Below are 16,276 nucleotides of genomic sequence, written 5' to 3' on the forward strand. Positions count from 1 at the left end.
CCCCGATGCGGTGTGGAGGCGGCCTTCTCCTTTCCCTTCCTTTGTGCCTTGTGCCCTGTTTGTCCACACGTCCCACTACCCGCCAGCTGTTTGTGTTATTTCCTCCATGTGCTTCTCTAAATTTAGGACTCCAAGAGTCGTTCATGGGTTGGTGTTTGCTCACCAAGTTGCTTTTCAGGGGAGGCAGGTAGGTCACCATCATGAAAGCGTGTCAGGATTTCCAGTTTCTTCCCTCGGTCCTCCTCCTCTGGGGAGTGTTGCTATGAAGTTGCGCCCCTTTGTTCAGTTACTGCCGGTAAACTTTTTACAAGCCTTTGCCATTTTGTTAATGTAATCAGGCACCTGAGAAGGGAAAGCCTCTATGAATCAGCTTTACTTTTCTAGCTTTACCTAGGATTTAACTTTTTTTAAATCAGTGATTAAAAAAAAATCCTGCTGTGTTTCTTATTCTCTTTTATTATGTAACTTTTTTGGGGTAGTCAGATGGAAGTGGATGTCAAATGGAATACCGAATTTTATTTTCAGCTTAAATATTTAGCTGCTTCTTCCTTTTCATTGTTTACAGGACCTGTACATTGACCGCCCTTTACCTTATTTAATTGGGTCAAAGCTGTTCATGGAGCAGGAAGATGTAGGCCTGGGAGAGCTTTCTAGTGAAGGTACACTTTTGCACTACATATTTTTGTTGCTTTTAATGTTTACAGCTTAACTTTTTATTTGAAAATAATTTCAAACTTCACTCTAAAGTCTTAAAGTTACAAGACTAGGACAGGAAACTCTTACATACCGTTTACCCAGGTTACCATTTGTGAATATTTCTCACATTTGTGTATCATTCTCTCTCTGTATATAGTGTTACTTTCTCCTGAGCCTCCTTAGGAGCCGTCCTGCCGCCTGACTCATGTATACGGTTGGCAGTTCATCTCCGTGGGTTTTGCATCTGTGTATTCAACCAACCTGGATAGAAAATACTTGGGAGTAAAACATTGCAGGAAGTCCCCACAGCAAACAGTTGCAAGCTGCACAGGCAGCTACTTACATAGGACCTAGATTGTATTAGGTGTTACTAGTAATCTGGAGACGAGTTCAGGTTGGCGACAGGAGAAGGATGTGGGCTCTTCGTGGATGCCACGCCCCCTTGGTGTCTGTGTGTGTGTCCGTGGGGGAAGGGGGTCCTGGGGCCTGTCCCGTGAGGGACGGCTGTGCTTCTCCGCGTATTTTCTGAGAGTGAGAGCTTCCCCTTATTTAGCTGCATGCTCTGCGTGCTGATTTGCCCATCTGCCATCTTGCTTGGATGTGCGCACTGGGCTTTGATGTGAGGCTTTTAATTTTTGTATCCTGCTTGTTAATAGAAAAAATTAATCCAAGTGGTTGAATCCTGTGAGACTTGGCAAGAATGTACAAATCAAGTATACTTGACTTTTTACCCTCTTCCCAAAGTAACTTTTATAGGAAATAAAGTCACCAATTGACAGGTCTCCAACAGCAGTGGCAAAAAGTATAATTACCAAAGTTAGGAAATTTTACTGGATTTGACACTAGCTAATCCTCAGTCATACTCAGATTTTTCCAGTTGTCCCAGTAATGTCCTTTACAGTCCCTCTTTTTCTCTGGTTCAAAATCCAACCTACTCACTGCATGTAGTCGTCAAATCTCTCTAGTCTTTTAGTTTGATACCATTTCTCAGCCTTTTTTTGCTTTTCACAACCTTGACATCTTCAGAGAGTATAAGCCAGTTTTTCCCTTTGTAACTAATATATTTTTTTGTGACTAATAAATACCCCGTGGGGAAATACTTTGAGCCTATGTAAATATTCCATTCCTCACTATAGTGAAGATACTTTTAATTCCAGTGAATGAGTATGGATGGTTTTATCAAAATCTTTTCGTGTTGATGTATGGTGGTTTGTGATCCTGAGAAGAAATTAAGAATGTTTCCTTATGCATACTGGCTTTAACCTTTATCTTTCTTCTAACCAGAAGGTTCAGTGGGCAGTGATCGTGGGAGTATTGCAGACAGTGAGGAAGAGAACGAAGAAGAGGTAAGGGCTTGGCTTGCTGGTGTGTCCAGGTCATAGTGGGCAGGAAACTTAGGGTGCATTTAGCAGGATCAGTAAATGACATATTCGTGGATTACCAATTTGTTTACAACAATCTCTTAGTAGCAATAGAAGCCGTGTTCACAGGTCTTTTCCTTGGGATGGGAAGTTCCTTTTCTTCCTGTGTACAAAACCAAAGGAAACCGCTTTAACCCTTTACATCACCTGTACCACTGCCCTCCCTCCCACCGCCCCACCAAATCCTCTTCTTACCAGTGTATTTCGAGGGGGACAGCTTAGATAGTTTGGTGGAATCTCTGCCTGAGATACAGTCTTTGAGTAAGTTCTATCTTTTGAGTAATTCTAGGAGAACAGTCCACATTTAAAACGTTCTTTACTCTAAAACCTTCTAGACCAGAAGCTTGCTGAAAGCGTCCACTTACAATTGTTAGCTTGACTGCTACCTCTGGCATCTTCCCACCCGAAGAGCCTGGTCTGACTCCCTGTTCTCTAAGGCCTCAGAGTCTGTGGGCCTTGGCCTTGACCCCGATTGTATCTGGCGTTGTTCCTTTAAATGGAATATTTGTTACTGCAAAGGGCAGAGACTCTCTGGAGGGTCATTCCCGAATGTTGCTTTCTATGGGCCGCAGTCTTGAGCGTGCTCCTCCCCGCTCCTCCTCCTCTGTTTGCACAATCGGTTTCCTTTCCTCCTGCCTGCAGCCCTCCCCTCAAAACACCTGATAGGAGGAGATGAACTTTTTAAAAACAGCCTTGCTTTCACTGATTGTCATTAGCTGCTGAAGCAACTCTCTACCTACTGGCTTGTATTAAATACTAATGTTCCCTTCTTGGGCCTGATCAAGCAATGGTTTTACTTAGAAGGAAAATAGAGAATGCAAACCAGGGCGAACTAGATCTTAATGATTTAGCTGATTCCATGTGCAACTCTTAGTCCAGAGGCTGGAAATGATGGGGCAGATTGATAAGAGCGAATTGTCAGAGAGGTTTAAAAGAATATGAAGATGACCTGTAGCTGGAATAGCCCTTGGTGACATTGCCAACTCTCCACCTCGTCTGCACCTTGGTACTGTAGGTGGTGAGTAGTCAGTTCAGAGACCAGTCGGTGGTGGCTGCCCCAGAGTCTCAGACACGGCATCATTTCTGTACTTCCAAGTAGAGCCAGTGTTAACAAAGCCTTTCTTTTCCCCCCAAAAAGGAGTCAGATGAAGATTTTGCCAATCACAGTGACAGTGATCAAAACCGGGTAAGATGCGTGTATCGAAGTGACTTTTAAACTTTAATTTAAGCACAGCATGTAGAATGAATCTATGTTAAAATTACTTTTGAATGACTTACGGGAAAGTAAGGATTTATTCATATTTATAGGTATTCATGTTTCCTTCAAATTTTAATGTTTTCAGGCTAACTACTTCCTTGTTTATTTTTTCTCAGTTTTACTTTATATTTTCTTCATTTTTCTTGGACAACAAGTAAAAACAATTGGGAAACAGAGCCTCTAAAACACAGCCCATATTGAAATTTTCTTATGAATTCACCTTTCCTATTTTAAAATCTAAGATAATCTTGCAGCAAGGCTAAGGAACACTCAAGAAGTGGAAATCTTATCCTGCGGTCTTAGCACTGCTGTCTTAATTTTTATATATCCTTCTAAGGACATGTTCTTTTCATTAACATGCGTAGTTTATTTTTTTTGTCATTTTATATTAACTCATCACAAGAATTTCTTTGCTGTTTTAAATAGTCTTTGTAATTTGCTTTGTAAACTTATGTATTTGTTTAACATACATGTATGGTACTGTTGTAGTCTCTAAATGTGTATGGGAAATAGTTAAGATTCTTATTTTTGCGATAATACTGCAGTCAGAGTTTTCATTCATAAAAACCCGTTGCCTCTGACTTCATTTCTTAGGAATTAGGTGATCTAACAGTACTTGATACTACTGTTTAATAGACATTCCAGATTAACAGGTGGCGCATAATGATTTTCCCAGAATCTCATCAGCACTGGAATTATGTATGAATTTTGCTACCATAGTGTATGTTCAGCAGTATATTGAGATGATTCCAGTTTGTATTTCACTTTCCTAATTGAGAAAAAAATTTCCTGAAAAATTTCCAACTGTCAGATGAGAGATTCAGCACTTTTTGATTGTCACTTTTACTTTTCACTCTCGTGTTTCACAAACGTGGCTTGTCTTTATGATTTTCATAATCAGTCCTTCTGGAGAGTGTCTGTATTTCTCTGGAATTTACTATTAAGATTGATAAATTCAAACAGTTTTTCAAATAATATAATATGGTGATTTAAAAGCATTGGTGCAACTATTTATATTGTTAAAAATAGACTTGTTTTGTGTGCCATTGCTAATCTCAGTGTTCAAAGGATTAAATTCGTTGAAAAAGTGCTCTAAGCATAGTGATTGGCACAGTTTATTGATTTAAATGTTAAAAAATTTAAAAAACGAAACAGTTTTTACATACAGTGGCTACCTTTGTGAAAATCAGAACTTGACACATAAGGTTAAGTTTGAGCATCTGTTTTTCATATCGTTACACTCTCTAGAGATGACGGGTGTTACCGGAGAGCACGTTTCCACGTGTTGTCCTCTGCTTTTATAAGCATGCCCGTGTCTGTAGCCGTGCTGTGTGTCAGGGCGGTGAGTCCGTTCTGGGTTTATCGCTCGCTGTCGGGTCCCTGGGACAGCCTCAGGTGCCTCTCCAGCTGGTACAGCTTACTCTTTTCGCCCATTAGCGCTTTTATTGAGATAACAGCATACTTACTCAGTTAACTCGTTTCTCTCGTGGTGGACGTGTTCAGTGTTTTGCTTTTTGCTGCTGCACTGAAGGTGAGTCTTGCGCAGGATTCGCTCCTGCACGTTCACTGCTTCGGAGCTTGTGGTGAGCTGTTTTCCTTCCACTTTGAAGGAGAAGTCTAAAGGCTGAGTGGTAGTGTCTCTTTCAGCTTGATGCCCGTATCTGATGCTTATAATCTGATGGTTTACGCTCTTAGCACACGGCACAGATGAGTGACGAAGAGGAGGACGATGGTTGCGACCTTTTTGCTGACTCTGAGAAGGAGGAGGAGGATGCTGAAGACGTTGACGAGCGTTCTAGACCCGTAAGAAGGGCTGTGACCCCATCGCCTGGCGAGGTTTTAGAGATGATTCCTAGGACTCATTGCTTTTACTGGCGTGTATATTTGTGACTGTCTCATTTTGCATCGTAGCATTTTTCACTTCATCACTTTGATCAGAAATTCATTTTCACTTTTGGAAATTATAATAGTTGAGCATCCCAAGTTGCCAAACCGGTACCACTTTGTTCTCCAAATATTAAGATTTTACTAGTTAGATCATTCAATACCTATTCACATTCAGAGTTTCAAAGTCCTAATACTGCAACCCCCAAGGACCTTGTGGTATTTTTCTTACCTAGATCTTTGAGTATTAAAGTTGAAGTATCAAAAAAAAAAAAAGCAGTAAAGAGCATCTCCCTCTGAAGGAACACTGAGGCCTCTTTCTCAGGTGACCTGTTATAGGGTGCCTGTGTTTACATTTATTTAGTTAAACATATCTTCCCATCGGATCAGTTTCTTTGCCGTCGTTTGCGTAGTTTTGTTAGGTGTCCCAAAATAGACCACACCAGTTAGTCACAGCAAATAGTACAAAAAGTGATTCTCTTGGTCTCCCTGGCTGTAGAAAAGAAGCAGGCCTACGTCATTCGCTGATGAACTGGCAGCTCGGATCAAAGGGGACGCCTCAAGCCGGATGGAAGAGGAGCGCGCAAGTACGTCGCCGCCTCTGAGAGGCACTCATAGGGCGGCGGGGCCGTCGGGACCGCTCTCTGGGCTTCCCTGAGGCTGGGTTTCCTTGTGTAATTACTGAGACGCAAGAAGCATAAATTGTAGTTCTTACCAGGTTTGCTTTATAGATTCTCTGATACGCAAACACTGGACCGCCCCCTCCCCCAAGAAAAATGCACATATACACATCTCTCTGTGAAGTTTCAGGGGATTAATGAATAACGCAGAGAACCATCGGCCCCGGATTAAAAATCCCTGGCTTCATATTTACTCCTGATTTTTATTTTGACTAAATAAAAATGTAGCATACAGTATTTTCTAGTGATTTAACAAAGTGGAAAGATTATCAGAAGAGTCTTTCAGCAAGTGCAGTCCTGGTATGCGTGTGACCTGCTGTGATAGCTGGACCCTTCTGCCTTAAAAAGAGGCACTCCTGAGTGTCCTCTCTGGGTAGGGCGCTGAGTAGGTGCTCAGGTGCAGCAGAGACGCAAAGTTGAATGTCTTGCTCTCATCTTAGGAGTTGTGAGGGTGGCGGATGTGCATGAAGGTTCAGTAGATAAATACTAAGAATAGACTGAGTGTTACTAAACTGAAATATTCTTCAAGCCTTATCCCCGGGGGAAGCAAAACCTCAGAAGACGTTGAAGGAGAAGAAGGAAAGGAAAACTCCCTCAGATGGTAAGCCTTTCCCCTCGATCCTCTTCTTTAGGAGGCTCTTGACTCAGGAAGGGGAATATCGCTTCCCTAATTCATTAAAATGCCTCTTTAGAAGCTGACAAATGAGGTCTGTCTGTTCACTTTTAGAGGTGTGGGGAGAAGTGAGTGTGGGTTCAAAGTGCTTTAAAGGTTTGATTTACTGGATTTTACAGGGACCATTAGCTGTCTTTCTAGACATTTATGAACTAGGGATTGCTAGCATTTGTTTTCAGTAAGGAATATTGTATCAGGCCCTTTCACGTTCAGCAGTAATGTCCATTGTATTTCCACTTGGGGCTGTGTCAACCTGATCTCTCCTAAGTCTGCCCTTCTGTCGCCCAAATTCTGGTGGGATAGGTCTTGATGGCAGCTGAAGCATACACTTGCTTCAGAAGAAATGAGATGAGAGGGATCGCCTGCAGAGTTCACTCTGCTCCAGACACGTAACGGACTTGAGAGTGGGAACCCGAAGAACCTTTTAAGGAATTCGATGGGTTTTTGTCTGAAGGCCCTCAGACCACCAGCATCCAAATAGTGCTTATTACATATGGTTAGACAAACCCCCTGCCAGTTTTGGAGGTATTGTAACGTGGATCCCCAGAGTTGGAGTTCCAAACCCATCTTTAATTCTCCATGCAAAGCATTCCCCTCTGTTTGCCAGATGAAGAAGATAACTTATTCGCACCCCCGAAGCTGACAGATGAAGACTTCTCGCCGTTTGGTTCTAGAGGCGGCCTGTTCAGTGGAGGGAAGGGACTTTTTGATGATGAGGATGAGGAGGTGAGTCCGCGGTCATCAGTGAAGCTCTCCGTAGCTGTGTCATGGGTTTGCAAGGAAGAAATAACTTTCAGTTCCTTTAGTAAGGAAACAATAGCTTCTTAGTTGGAAGTTGCTTCTACTTTTTATTTCAGGAGATTCTGAACCAAGGGTCACAAAGTGAGGGAATGCTGTGTCTCGATGCCTTTGTTAGGCAGGGAGAGGGTGTGAGAGTGTTACCAGCGGAAAACTTGCATTTGCTTGCCTAAGTGGGTGTTTGTCGACCTTGTCTTTATCTTCGTCCATGTTTGTATTTAATTTCTCTGTAGACTAAATTGGGCTTCCGCGATAGGTCGGTGGTAGAGAATCTGCCTGCCAGTGCAGGAGATGGGGGTTTGATTCCTGATCCAGGAAGATACCCTGGAGAAGGAAATGGCAACCCACTTCAATATCTTTGCCTGGAAAGTCCCATGGACAGAGGATCCTGGAGGGGCTGCAGTCCATGTGGTCACAAAGAGCTGGACATGACTTAGCGGCTGAATAATAACAATAAGACCTAAGCTGTTTCGGGGTCTGATTTCATCATAGTCTTCACTTTGGAACTGATTTTCTGGCAGAACAGTAGATGTGTGTTTTTTAAACTTTATAAGACTTTTCTTTAGAAATCTTGAAATACAACTCTGTTTTCCTGTGCTGCTTTGAACTGTGTTCTTTAATTTATTATGAGCAGAGTGACCTCTTCACAGAAGCCCCTCGGGATCGGGGAGCTCGAACCCCTGTTAATGAAGGTGAGCGTGGGTTGAGGCTGACTGTGCTGCTTCGTTAGAGATTTCCGGAACTGGTTACTTCCCATCAGGAGATGGAGCCCCGAGGTCATCCCCAAACTTTGTTTCTCTGTTAGGCAGGAAGCTGTATGTTTGCCTTCATCTGGTTAAAAGCAGTTCATTTGCACTAATTCGTGTTTTGCAAAAACAGAAAAGTACCATTTGTAAACCCATATCACAATTTCGTCTCTTTCATAGAGAAAGCAGAGAAAGTCAACCAGGGAAAGCACTCTGGCAGTGTTGCGGATATCTTAATTTAATCAAGTTCAGTTCAAAGAAACATTTTTGAGATTCTGCATCTACATTGGAGATCAGTAATTCCTTAGCCCTGTGTACATTAGAATAACTTGTGACATTTTTAAGAAGCGTACATATGCTGTTAAAAAAGTTAAAATTTTTATTCTGTTAGGTCTGTGACAGTCTTGAGAATTGGGAATGAGTTATTTTAAGTGGCTTGGTCTCCCAGGCCAGAAGTCGTCGGATTTTGGGCTGCTGTGACGCTGGCTGCCCTGACTGTCTTGAGGGCCCCACTCTCCACTTTTCAGCGTCTGTGACTTGCCTGCTCTCCTGCTCTCCATTACTGACTTCGTTTCGGGCACTAATGTCTCAGACACTTTGCTCTTCGTTTTTTACTTGCATGTTCTCATTAAACGGGACAGAACCGTTGAGCCCTGCTCGCTGTGCTCCTGCCTCCCCATCTGTGCGCAGCGTCTTCCTGGCCTCGGCAGCTGGCCCCACTGCGACTGTCTGCCCAGAGTCCGTGATCTTCCGTGGGAGTCACGGCCTAGATTGGTTTGACACCAAGAGAAAAGTTGTGGTGTCGGTAGAGAAGATAATACTAAGGGATTTGTAAATGGCTCTTTGATTAAAAATTAGTTTTTGAACGTCTCCTGTTAGCTTTGTGTTATGTTGTACATATTTCAGGAAGGTGTATTTAGCAAGGAAAGTTGCTTTCTTTGTTGAAATGTTCTCTCTTTATTTCTCATTTTAGCATCTTCATCCTCTAAACCTGGAAAGAAAATCCCGGCAGGAGCTGTTTCTGTGTTTTTAGGTATCGTAACTCAGAGTTTGTTTTTGAGAACTATATAGTGGTGTTTTGTAACTTTTAATACTGTCCTCTTCAAAGAGCTGACTGGGGAGGAGACTAGGAAGAGCTTCAGAGGGCATCCTCAGAGAGCTGACTTACCTGTGTTAGCTCGTATTCCCTTAGAGACCAGCGGCCTTGGGTTTTTTCCAGTCTGGGGGATAGTTGGTTTTGCCCTGTGGGACATTGTGTATCAGTAAAGGATGCATGCTGTCGGGTGCTGTTAATGTGTTTGTGGATGAACTGAAATGACTAGTTCTGGTGGTGGTACTGTTCTTTTCTTCCTGTGAGTCAGGAAGCCCACCCACAGCGGCTCACAGCCGCTCTGTCCTGTCCTTCCACCCCCAGGGGATACTGACATGTTCGGTGGCGCCTCTGCCCCGGCACTGAAGGAGCCCCAGAAGCACGAGCAGCCCCCTCCAGGGAAAAGCGCGCACGTCCCAGCATCTGCTGGCCTCTTCGATGACGACGACGACGACGATGACTTTTTCGCGGCATCCCGTAGCAAACCTCCCAAGACAGGTACTGCTCCAGCCTCTGTTTCAGGGAATGTGTCTGGGTGAAGAACGTCGACCTAAAAAGGCGTGAAGTCCCTCTGGTTCCTCACCTCCTACAGCGCTAGAATCCCTCCTCAGGCATTCGTGTCAGAGGTGTCTCATCTCTGTTTGGTTATGGTGCCTTGGCAGTCTCTATTTTATGGACCAGTCTTTTTTTCTTTAGAAACTAATTACTAGGATTGTCTTTCTCATAGGGAGGAAAATCTGCTCCCCTCTAATAGCTGATCAGGATTCTAGCTTCGACCTTCTCAGCTACCAAGAGAGTTTTGATTGTGCTTTCTTCTGGCGTCCTTAGTACATTGTATGTGAACAGAGCATCTCTGCCAGGTGTTCAGTTCCAGCAAGCCCAGGTGACCTTGGCTTATCTCGTCTGTGATGGAGCTTTCAGCCCCTTGGCCGCTTTGGCACTGTTCTTTCTTCACCCCTCGAGTTTCAGCCATTTTGCTCCTGAAGTCACTTCTCTGAGTCAGTTGTTGTTTAACGAGCAGATGGCTCTCCCAGGACTGTTGTGAAAATGCAGATTCCAGCTGAGTGGGTTTAGGGTGGGGCCCTTGAGCCTCGGTTTCTAACAGGCGCCCTGGCGGGCAGAGATCACTGGCCCGCTCGCTGTGCGTGGGGTAGCAAAGGATTTGGTTCGCTGGTTTGTTTTCCGGAAGAGAAAGGCGGACCACTGAGGTGCACACAGCTTCCAGCAACCTGAGCAGAGAGCTCTTTCTCCTAAGGACCGTCGGCCAGGAAGCATTGAGAAGCAGGCTTTTCGACTTCAGCTTATTTTCCAGCAGTAAGTGTGGAAGTAAGGGTAGCAGCAGAGACGCAAGGGAGATAATGGCTTTAGGAGGGTGCAGCCTGGACACGGGGTGTGCGCACGTCGAGGCCCCCTGGGATCACAGTGAGTAAGGCCGCACTGCTGCTCGTGTTAGGAAGGGTGCAGCCTGGACACGAGGCCCCCTGGGATGACAGTGAGTAAGGCCGCACTGCTGCTCGTGTTAGGAAGGGTGCAGCCTGGACACGAGGCCCCCTGGGATGACAGTGAGTAAGGCCGCACTGCTGCTCGTGGCTTGGAAGGGGCCTCACTTGCCCCTTAACTGATTTGGAATCACAGGTAAGTGGGCGCCACTTTGCTGGACCTGCTGCTCTCCTGGGACTTTCAGGAACCAGTGCCCTCATTTCAGGGACACGCACCTCACACCTCATTCAGTGACGCGGTGCTTGTGGTTGTGAACAGTTGAAAACCACCCAAATAGTCACCAGTAGGGTAAGCTATGTTCCTTCCATTCAGTGGAATTTTGTGAAGCTGTGAAAAAAGTTGAAGTTTATCTGTGTTGACATGGGAAGATACTACACCCTAGGTACATGGAAGGAAAATTGCAAATCATACGACTTTTTAAAAATGATGTTGTTTGGAGCCATGTTTGTGGATTGCTAGAGTTAACATGTTGCTGTATCTTTTGTGGAAATCAGAGGTATGTGCCTTAAACTGTTCCTGCTGGCCTTCCCGTTGGGGTGGGCAGGTGGAATTATGGGGGGGGGGGTGTCAGTATTTGATTCTGTATGGTTCGGTGCTTTTAAAAGATTACTTACGTGTGGCTGTGCTGGGCCTTCCCTGCTGCACGTGGGCTTTCTCTAGTGGAGAGCTCTGGGGGCTTCTCACTGGGTGGCTTCTCCTGTTGGGAGCACAGGCTCAGTAGCTGCCGCACAGGCTTAGCTGTCCTGAAGCGTGTGGGATCTTCCCGGACCAGAGGCAGAACCTCTGTCCCTGCACTGGTAGGAGAATTCTTTACCCCTAGATCTCCTGGAAGTCCCTGGCTTTTTTTTCCTTGGCTGTGCAGCTTGTGGGATCTTAGTTTTCTGTCCAAGGATTGAACCTGGGTAGCAGAAGGCAACCCTCACTTCTCAGATTCCTAGAGCGACTGCCTTGTAAATGATCCTTCTGTAGGCCTCTTTTTGCCTTTTATGCCAGTCCAGACTCCTCAAAGCCTGTGCCGCTGCTTGGAGAAGGGTGTAAGCCAGAGAGTTGAACTGTCTGTCCTGTGTGTTTCACTGGAGCAGCTCTTACGCTCTTTGAAAAATTCCAGCTAGTCCACTTAATGTTTCTTTTGTAATGAATCGAGCAATAACATGCTTGTTCTGTTGATTCTTTGAGAGGTAAGACATTTCCATCTTCGAATTCTGTGGTGGGGTTTTTGACCTTTGTAACTTTCTGCTGTGGTCTCTTTCTAAAGACAGAGTCAGACCCACTGCCAGCATCTTCGACGATGAAGGAGATCTGTTCGAAGAAAAAGCAGTGGCTTTGCCAGAAGCGACTGTGAACCAGACAGACGAAGATAAAGCAAGAGCAGAAACAAAGGTGAGCGGGAGGGAAGACTAAACTGAGGAGTGTGTATACGGGGCGTTTCGTTAACTCACATGGAGCCCGAAGGGAGTATGGCTTCCTTTCAAGTGTACAGTGACCTGCAGATGTGTAGAGTGTGGAAAGATTACAGCGTGCGCCCGAGTAACTGCTGCCGCCTAGATTAGGCAGCGTCTGGGCTCTGTCTCCCTGAGTGGTTCTAATGGATGTGCTGATCGACGCTTTATCACGTGCAAAAGAATACCGTTTGACTCCTGTCCTTTCTCCTGTGTTTATTAGCTGGGGTTCTTCTGAACAGAAGAGCTCGCTCTCCCGCTTCTTCCTTGCCTTTCTCGTCTCATTATGGAATCACGGATGCCCCACTTGTTATCTTATCATCCGTTAACGTTGTTATTTTGCTGATGCTCAGGTTGGCCTGTCTTTGGCGAGCGGGCTGCGTGCCCCTCAGGCTTTACGCTCTGCTCGCTCCTGTCGCTCCCCTTGCTGTCCTGCACGGCTTGGTCTGTCCTCTTTCTGAAGCACATCTCTTGTCGTGTGTGCATACGAGACCCCGGCCTTCCCGCTGCCGTCCGCCTGGGTGCCAGCGTTCAGAACTCGGCAGGCTCCTGCGCTGGCTGCAGCCGTGCATGCCCCATTCACGCTCTGCATGCTGTGGGCAGTCCGTTCCACACCGACGCCCCCGAGGAGCCCCGAACCGTGGCTCCTGTCCAGGTCCCGTCCGTCCTGAGAAACTTAGTTTACAAGGACTGCTGCTTCCTTCTTTCCTAACATGCAGCAGTTTTCAGACCCTTTCTCGTGGTGCTCCTCTTTCTGCGTTAGTTCTTCACATGCACTTGGTACGTGGGCAGCGTTGGTGCGTGGGCAGCGTCGACGATGTTTTCTTTCCTCTGGTGCGTGGCCTGCCTTACCTCGCAGAGATTCAGTACATCTTCTGAACAAACGAGCGAATGAACCCTTATTTCCAGGTTTCTGGTTTGTTAATTCTTTTTTTTTTTTCAACACAGGTTATGCTACCTTCCAGCAAAAATCTCAAGCTTTCATCGGAAACAAAGACTCACAAAGGCTTATTTTCAGATGAGGAGGACTCTGAGGTAAGGAATTCTTTTTCTCAGGTCTGGAAATTATTTCAAGGATATGACATTGGGAACTATTTCTGATTCAGGATGTCTCAGAGGTATAAGACTTCCTCAGTCAGTACTTTAGTTCTTTCTTTGAAAACAATGTCTTGAGAACACATGGTATTTGGAAAGCAATGTGTATATAATCCTTTCACTGTTGAGTTTAAATCTAGTGCGTCTCTTAGGAGGACAACTCAGGATGTGCCAATTCTAGGCTGTGAGTTGATGCGCAGTGTAATGAGCTGCTTCTCCCAGGACAGAAGTACACACACAGCTGCCTCTTTGAGGAGGAATTGGGCATCGTATGCACAGGGGGCATCGTATGCACAGGGGCATCGTATGCACAGGGGCATCGTATGCACAGGGGCATCGTATGCACAGGGGCATCGTATGCACAGGGGCATCGTATGCACAGGGGCATCGTATGCACAGGGGCATCGTATGCACAGGGGGCATCGTATGAACAGTGGGCATCGTATGCACAGGGGCATCGTATGCACAGGGGGCATCGTATGCACGGGGGCATCGTATGCACAGGGGCATCGTATGAACGGGGCATCGTATGCACAGGGGGTATCGTATGCACAGGGGGCATCGTATGCACAGGGGCATCGTATGCACAGGGGCATCGTATGCACAGGGGCATCGTATGCACAGGGGCATCGTATGCACAGGGGCATCGTATGAACGGGGTATCGTATGCACAGGGGGCATCGTATGCACAGGGGGCATCGTATGCACAGGGGCATCGTATGAACGGGGTATCGTATGCACAGGGGGCATCGTATGCACAGGGGCATCGTATGAACGGGGTATCGTATGCACAGGGGGCATCGTATGCACAGGGGCATCGTATGCACAGGGGGCATCGTATGAACAGGGGGCATCGTATGCACAGGGGCATCGTATGCACAGGGGCATCGTATGCAGTGATACACTCTGCGTGTCACTGAAGTAATAGACTTCCTTCGCAGAGAAAGATGTGGACACGGCAGAAACTTACATGTAATTTCAGGAAATTGTGAACTCTGGGTTAGACTCTTCTTTTCTTTTTTAAAGCAACAGAGCCCTTTCTTTAAGTGGACTGTTGCCAGAGTGTAACATGCAGGAGAGGCATGGGAAGCTTGGTGCTTCTCCTGTGTGGCTCTTTCCACCTGAACAGACCTCTGGGGCTCTTTGGGGCCCAGGCGAAAACCACTGGGCTGAGTGTAGCTCTTTTCACTTAATGAACTCATTAGCACTATACTGAGTAAACATTGATTCCATGTTTAAAAAAAATTGCATCGAGAGAAGTCTTTGAAACCGTGTTTTTGTCCTATTTGTCTGACTCACGTATTGAAGATTTTCTTCCTGAGGGAATAGTTGCTCTATTTCATGTCTCTGATTCACGTAGCTCAGTTTGCAGGGCTTGCTTTGCATTGTAGGCTGACGTTTTACAGCATTTGGAAGTTTCTTCATAATCTACCAGACCTTTGTCTAGTTCACAACATTTCCTAGCTGTCATGTCGAGAGTCCAGAAGATTTTAAAGTTAAAACTGAGTATATATTTATTTTAAAGAAATCATATCCTACTCTCAGGAGGCATGTCAGGTGGTCTGGCAGAGACATTACTTTGCCAACAAAGGTCCATCTAGTCAAACCTTTGGTTTTTCTAGTAGTCATGTATAAATGTGAGGGTTGGACTATAAAGAAAGCTGAGCACCAAAGAATAGATGCTTTTGAACTGGGGTGTTGGAGAAGACTCTTGAGAGTCCCTTGGACAGCAAGGAGATCCAGCAAGTCAATCCTAAAGGAAATCAGTCCTGAATATTCATTGGAAGGACTGATGCTGAAGCTGAAACTCCAATACCTTGGCCACCTGATGTGAAGAACTGTCTCATTTGAAAAGACCCTGATGCTGGGAAAGATTGAGGGCAGGAGGAGAAGGGGACAACAGAGGATGAGATGGTTGGGTGGCATCACCGACTCAATGGACCTGAGTTTGAGTAAGCTCCGGGAATTGGTGATGGACAGGGAAGCCTGGCGTGCTGCAGTCCATGGGATCGCAAAGAGTTGGACATGACTGAGTGACTGAACTGAACTGACTGATATTCTACTCTTATTAGAGGAAAAAGGGGTATAACTAAACAGTGTCACAGGTCCCGTAATTTGGGAATCTAGCTTCTATTTCCATTGTTACATGTGTTTCTCTCTCTGATTCTCTGGACAGAAAAGGGAAGTTATTTTCTCAGCATGGTAGGAAATTGATTGGCCAAGTTCTCCCTGTCCTCTGTCACCCAGGTGGGAGGTTGGCGCCTCCGGGCTCCTGTGAGGCCACCTGGAGTCAGGTGTGGGTCTCTCCCTTCTCTCCTGCACACGGCGAGGACTGTGACAGCCCGCTTTCCTCTCTGACAAGAGAGACCTGGGTGGATGGCATCTGTTGTACCATAAACTTCAGTATTTTATATCTGATACTTTAAAACTGATACATTTTATTAACCAGGAACTTTAATCTTGACCCAACAGGATTTGTTTTCTTCTCAAAGTGTGAGTAAGCCAAAAGATGCAACTCTGCTGCCTGGCAAACCCCCCAGCTCAGTCTTGCTTTTCGATGATGAAGATGGACAGGTAAACACTGTTACTGCCACACAAGCTAACCGAGTTTTCAGTTAGTAGAAGGCCATTGCCCACGCAGCTTTGCATCCTGAGGCTCTTACAGTAGAACAGGGCGACAGGAAAGCAGCCAAGCCGCCTGAGGCATAGGCAGCAAATAGCCTCTGTGTTTATTTCAGTGATTCCCTTCTTAAGTTCCTGGCTGCACAGCGGGCAGGCCCTTGGATTTCTTGACCCAGCTCTATGCAAGACTTTGTAGATTTCACTTGTATAATCTGCCCTTAAGGAATACTTTTTAGGGGATGAAACCCAGTGATCTACAGGAGTGTTTCAGATGAAGTAGGAGTGGAGGGGAGAAGGTGCTGGAGTGTGTGAGATGAAGTAGGAGTGGAGGGGAGAAGACAGCCATGTCCCTGCTTTGCTTTTCTTCCCCACCC

At 45.6% G+C, this 16,276-nt stretch overlaps 1 protein-coding gene across 6 annotated transcripts in view; it reads left to right on the forward strand.

Annotated features, from left to right (window-relative positions):
- The window catches only part of LOC101119611 (WASH complex subunit 2), a 44,627-nt gene that overhangs the window by 11,071 nt on the left and 17,280 nt on the right, over positions 1-16,276 (forward strand). For all 6 annotated transcript variants that reach the window (XR_006058077.2, XR_009598578.1, XR_006058078.2 and 3 more), the window contains exons 6-18: positions 566-659; positions 1,981-2,042; positions 3,256-3,303; positions 5,071-5,178; positions 5,759-5,846; positions 6,469-6,540; positions 7,220-7,338; positions 8,045-8,102; positions 9,130-9,189; positions 9,571-9,744; positions 12,002-12,126; positions 13,134-13,220; positions 15,753-15,854. Coding sequence is in view for 3 of the 6 variants with exons in the window: in XM_004021567.5 (XP_004021616.4) it covers positions 566-659; positions 1,981-2,042; positions 3,256-3,303; positions 5,071-5,178; positions 5,759-5,846; positions 6,469-6,540; positions 7,220-7,338; positions 8,045-8,102; positions 9,130-9,189; positions 9,571-9,744; positions 12,002-12,126; positions 13,134-13,220; positions 15,753-15,854 (1,197 nt within the window). In the remaining 3 variants the exon portion in view is untranslated. The remainder of the gene's footprint in view (positions 1-565; positions 660-1,980; positions 2,043-3,255; positions 3,304-5,070; positions 5,179-5,758; positions 5,847-6,468; positions 6,541-7,219; positions 7,339-8,044; positions 8,103-9,129; positions 9,190-9,570; positions 9,745-12,001; positions 12,127-13,133; positions 13,221-15,752; positions 15,855-16,276) is intronic.

The sequence above is a fragment of the Ovis aries genome, chromosome 25 (genome assembly GCF_016772045.2).
Source record: "Ovis aries strain OAR_USU_Benz2616 breed Rambouillet chromosome 25, ARS-UI_Ramb_v3.0, whole genome shotgun sequence".
Taxonomy (NCBI): domain Eukaryota; kingdom Metazoa; phylum Chordata; class Mammalia; order Artiodactyla; family Bovidae; genus Ovis; species Ovis aries.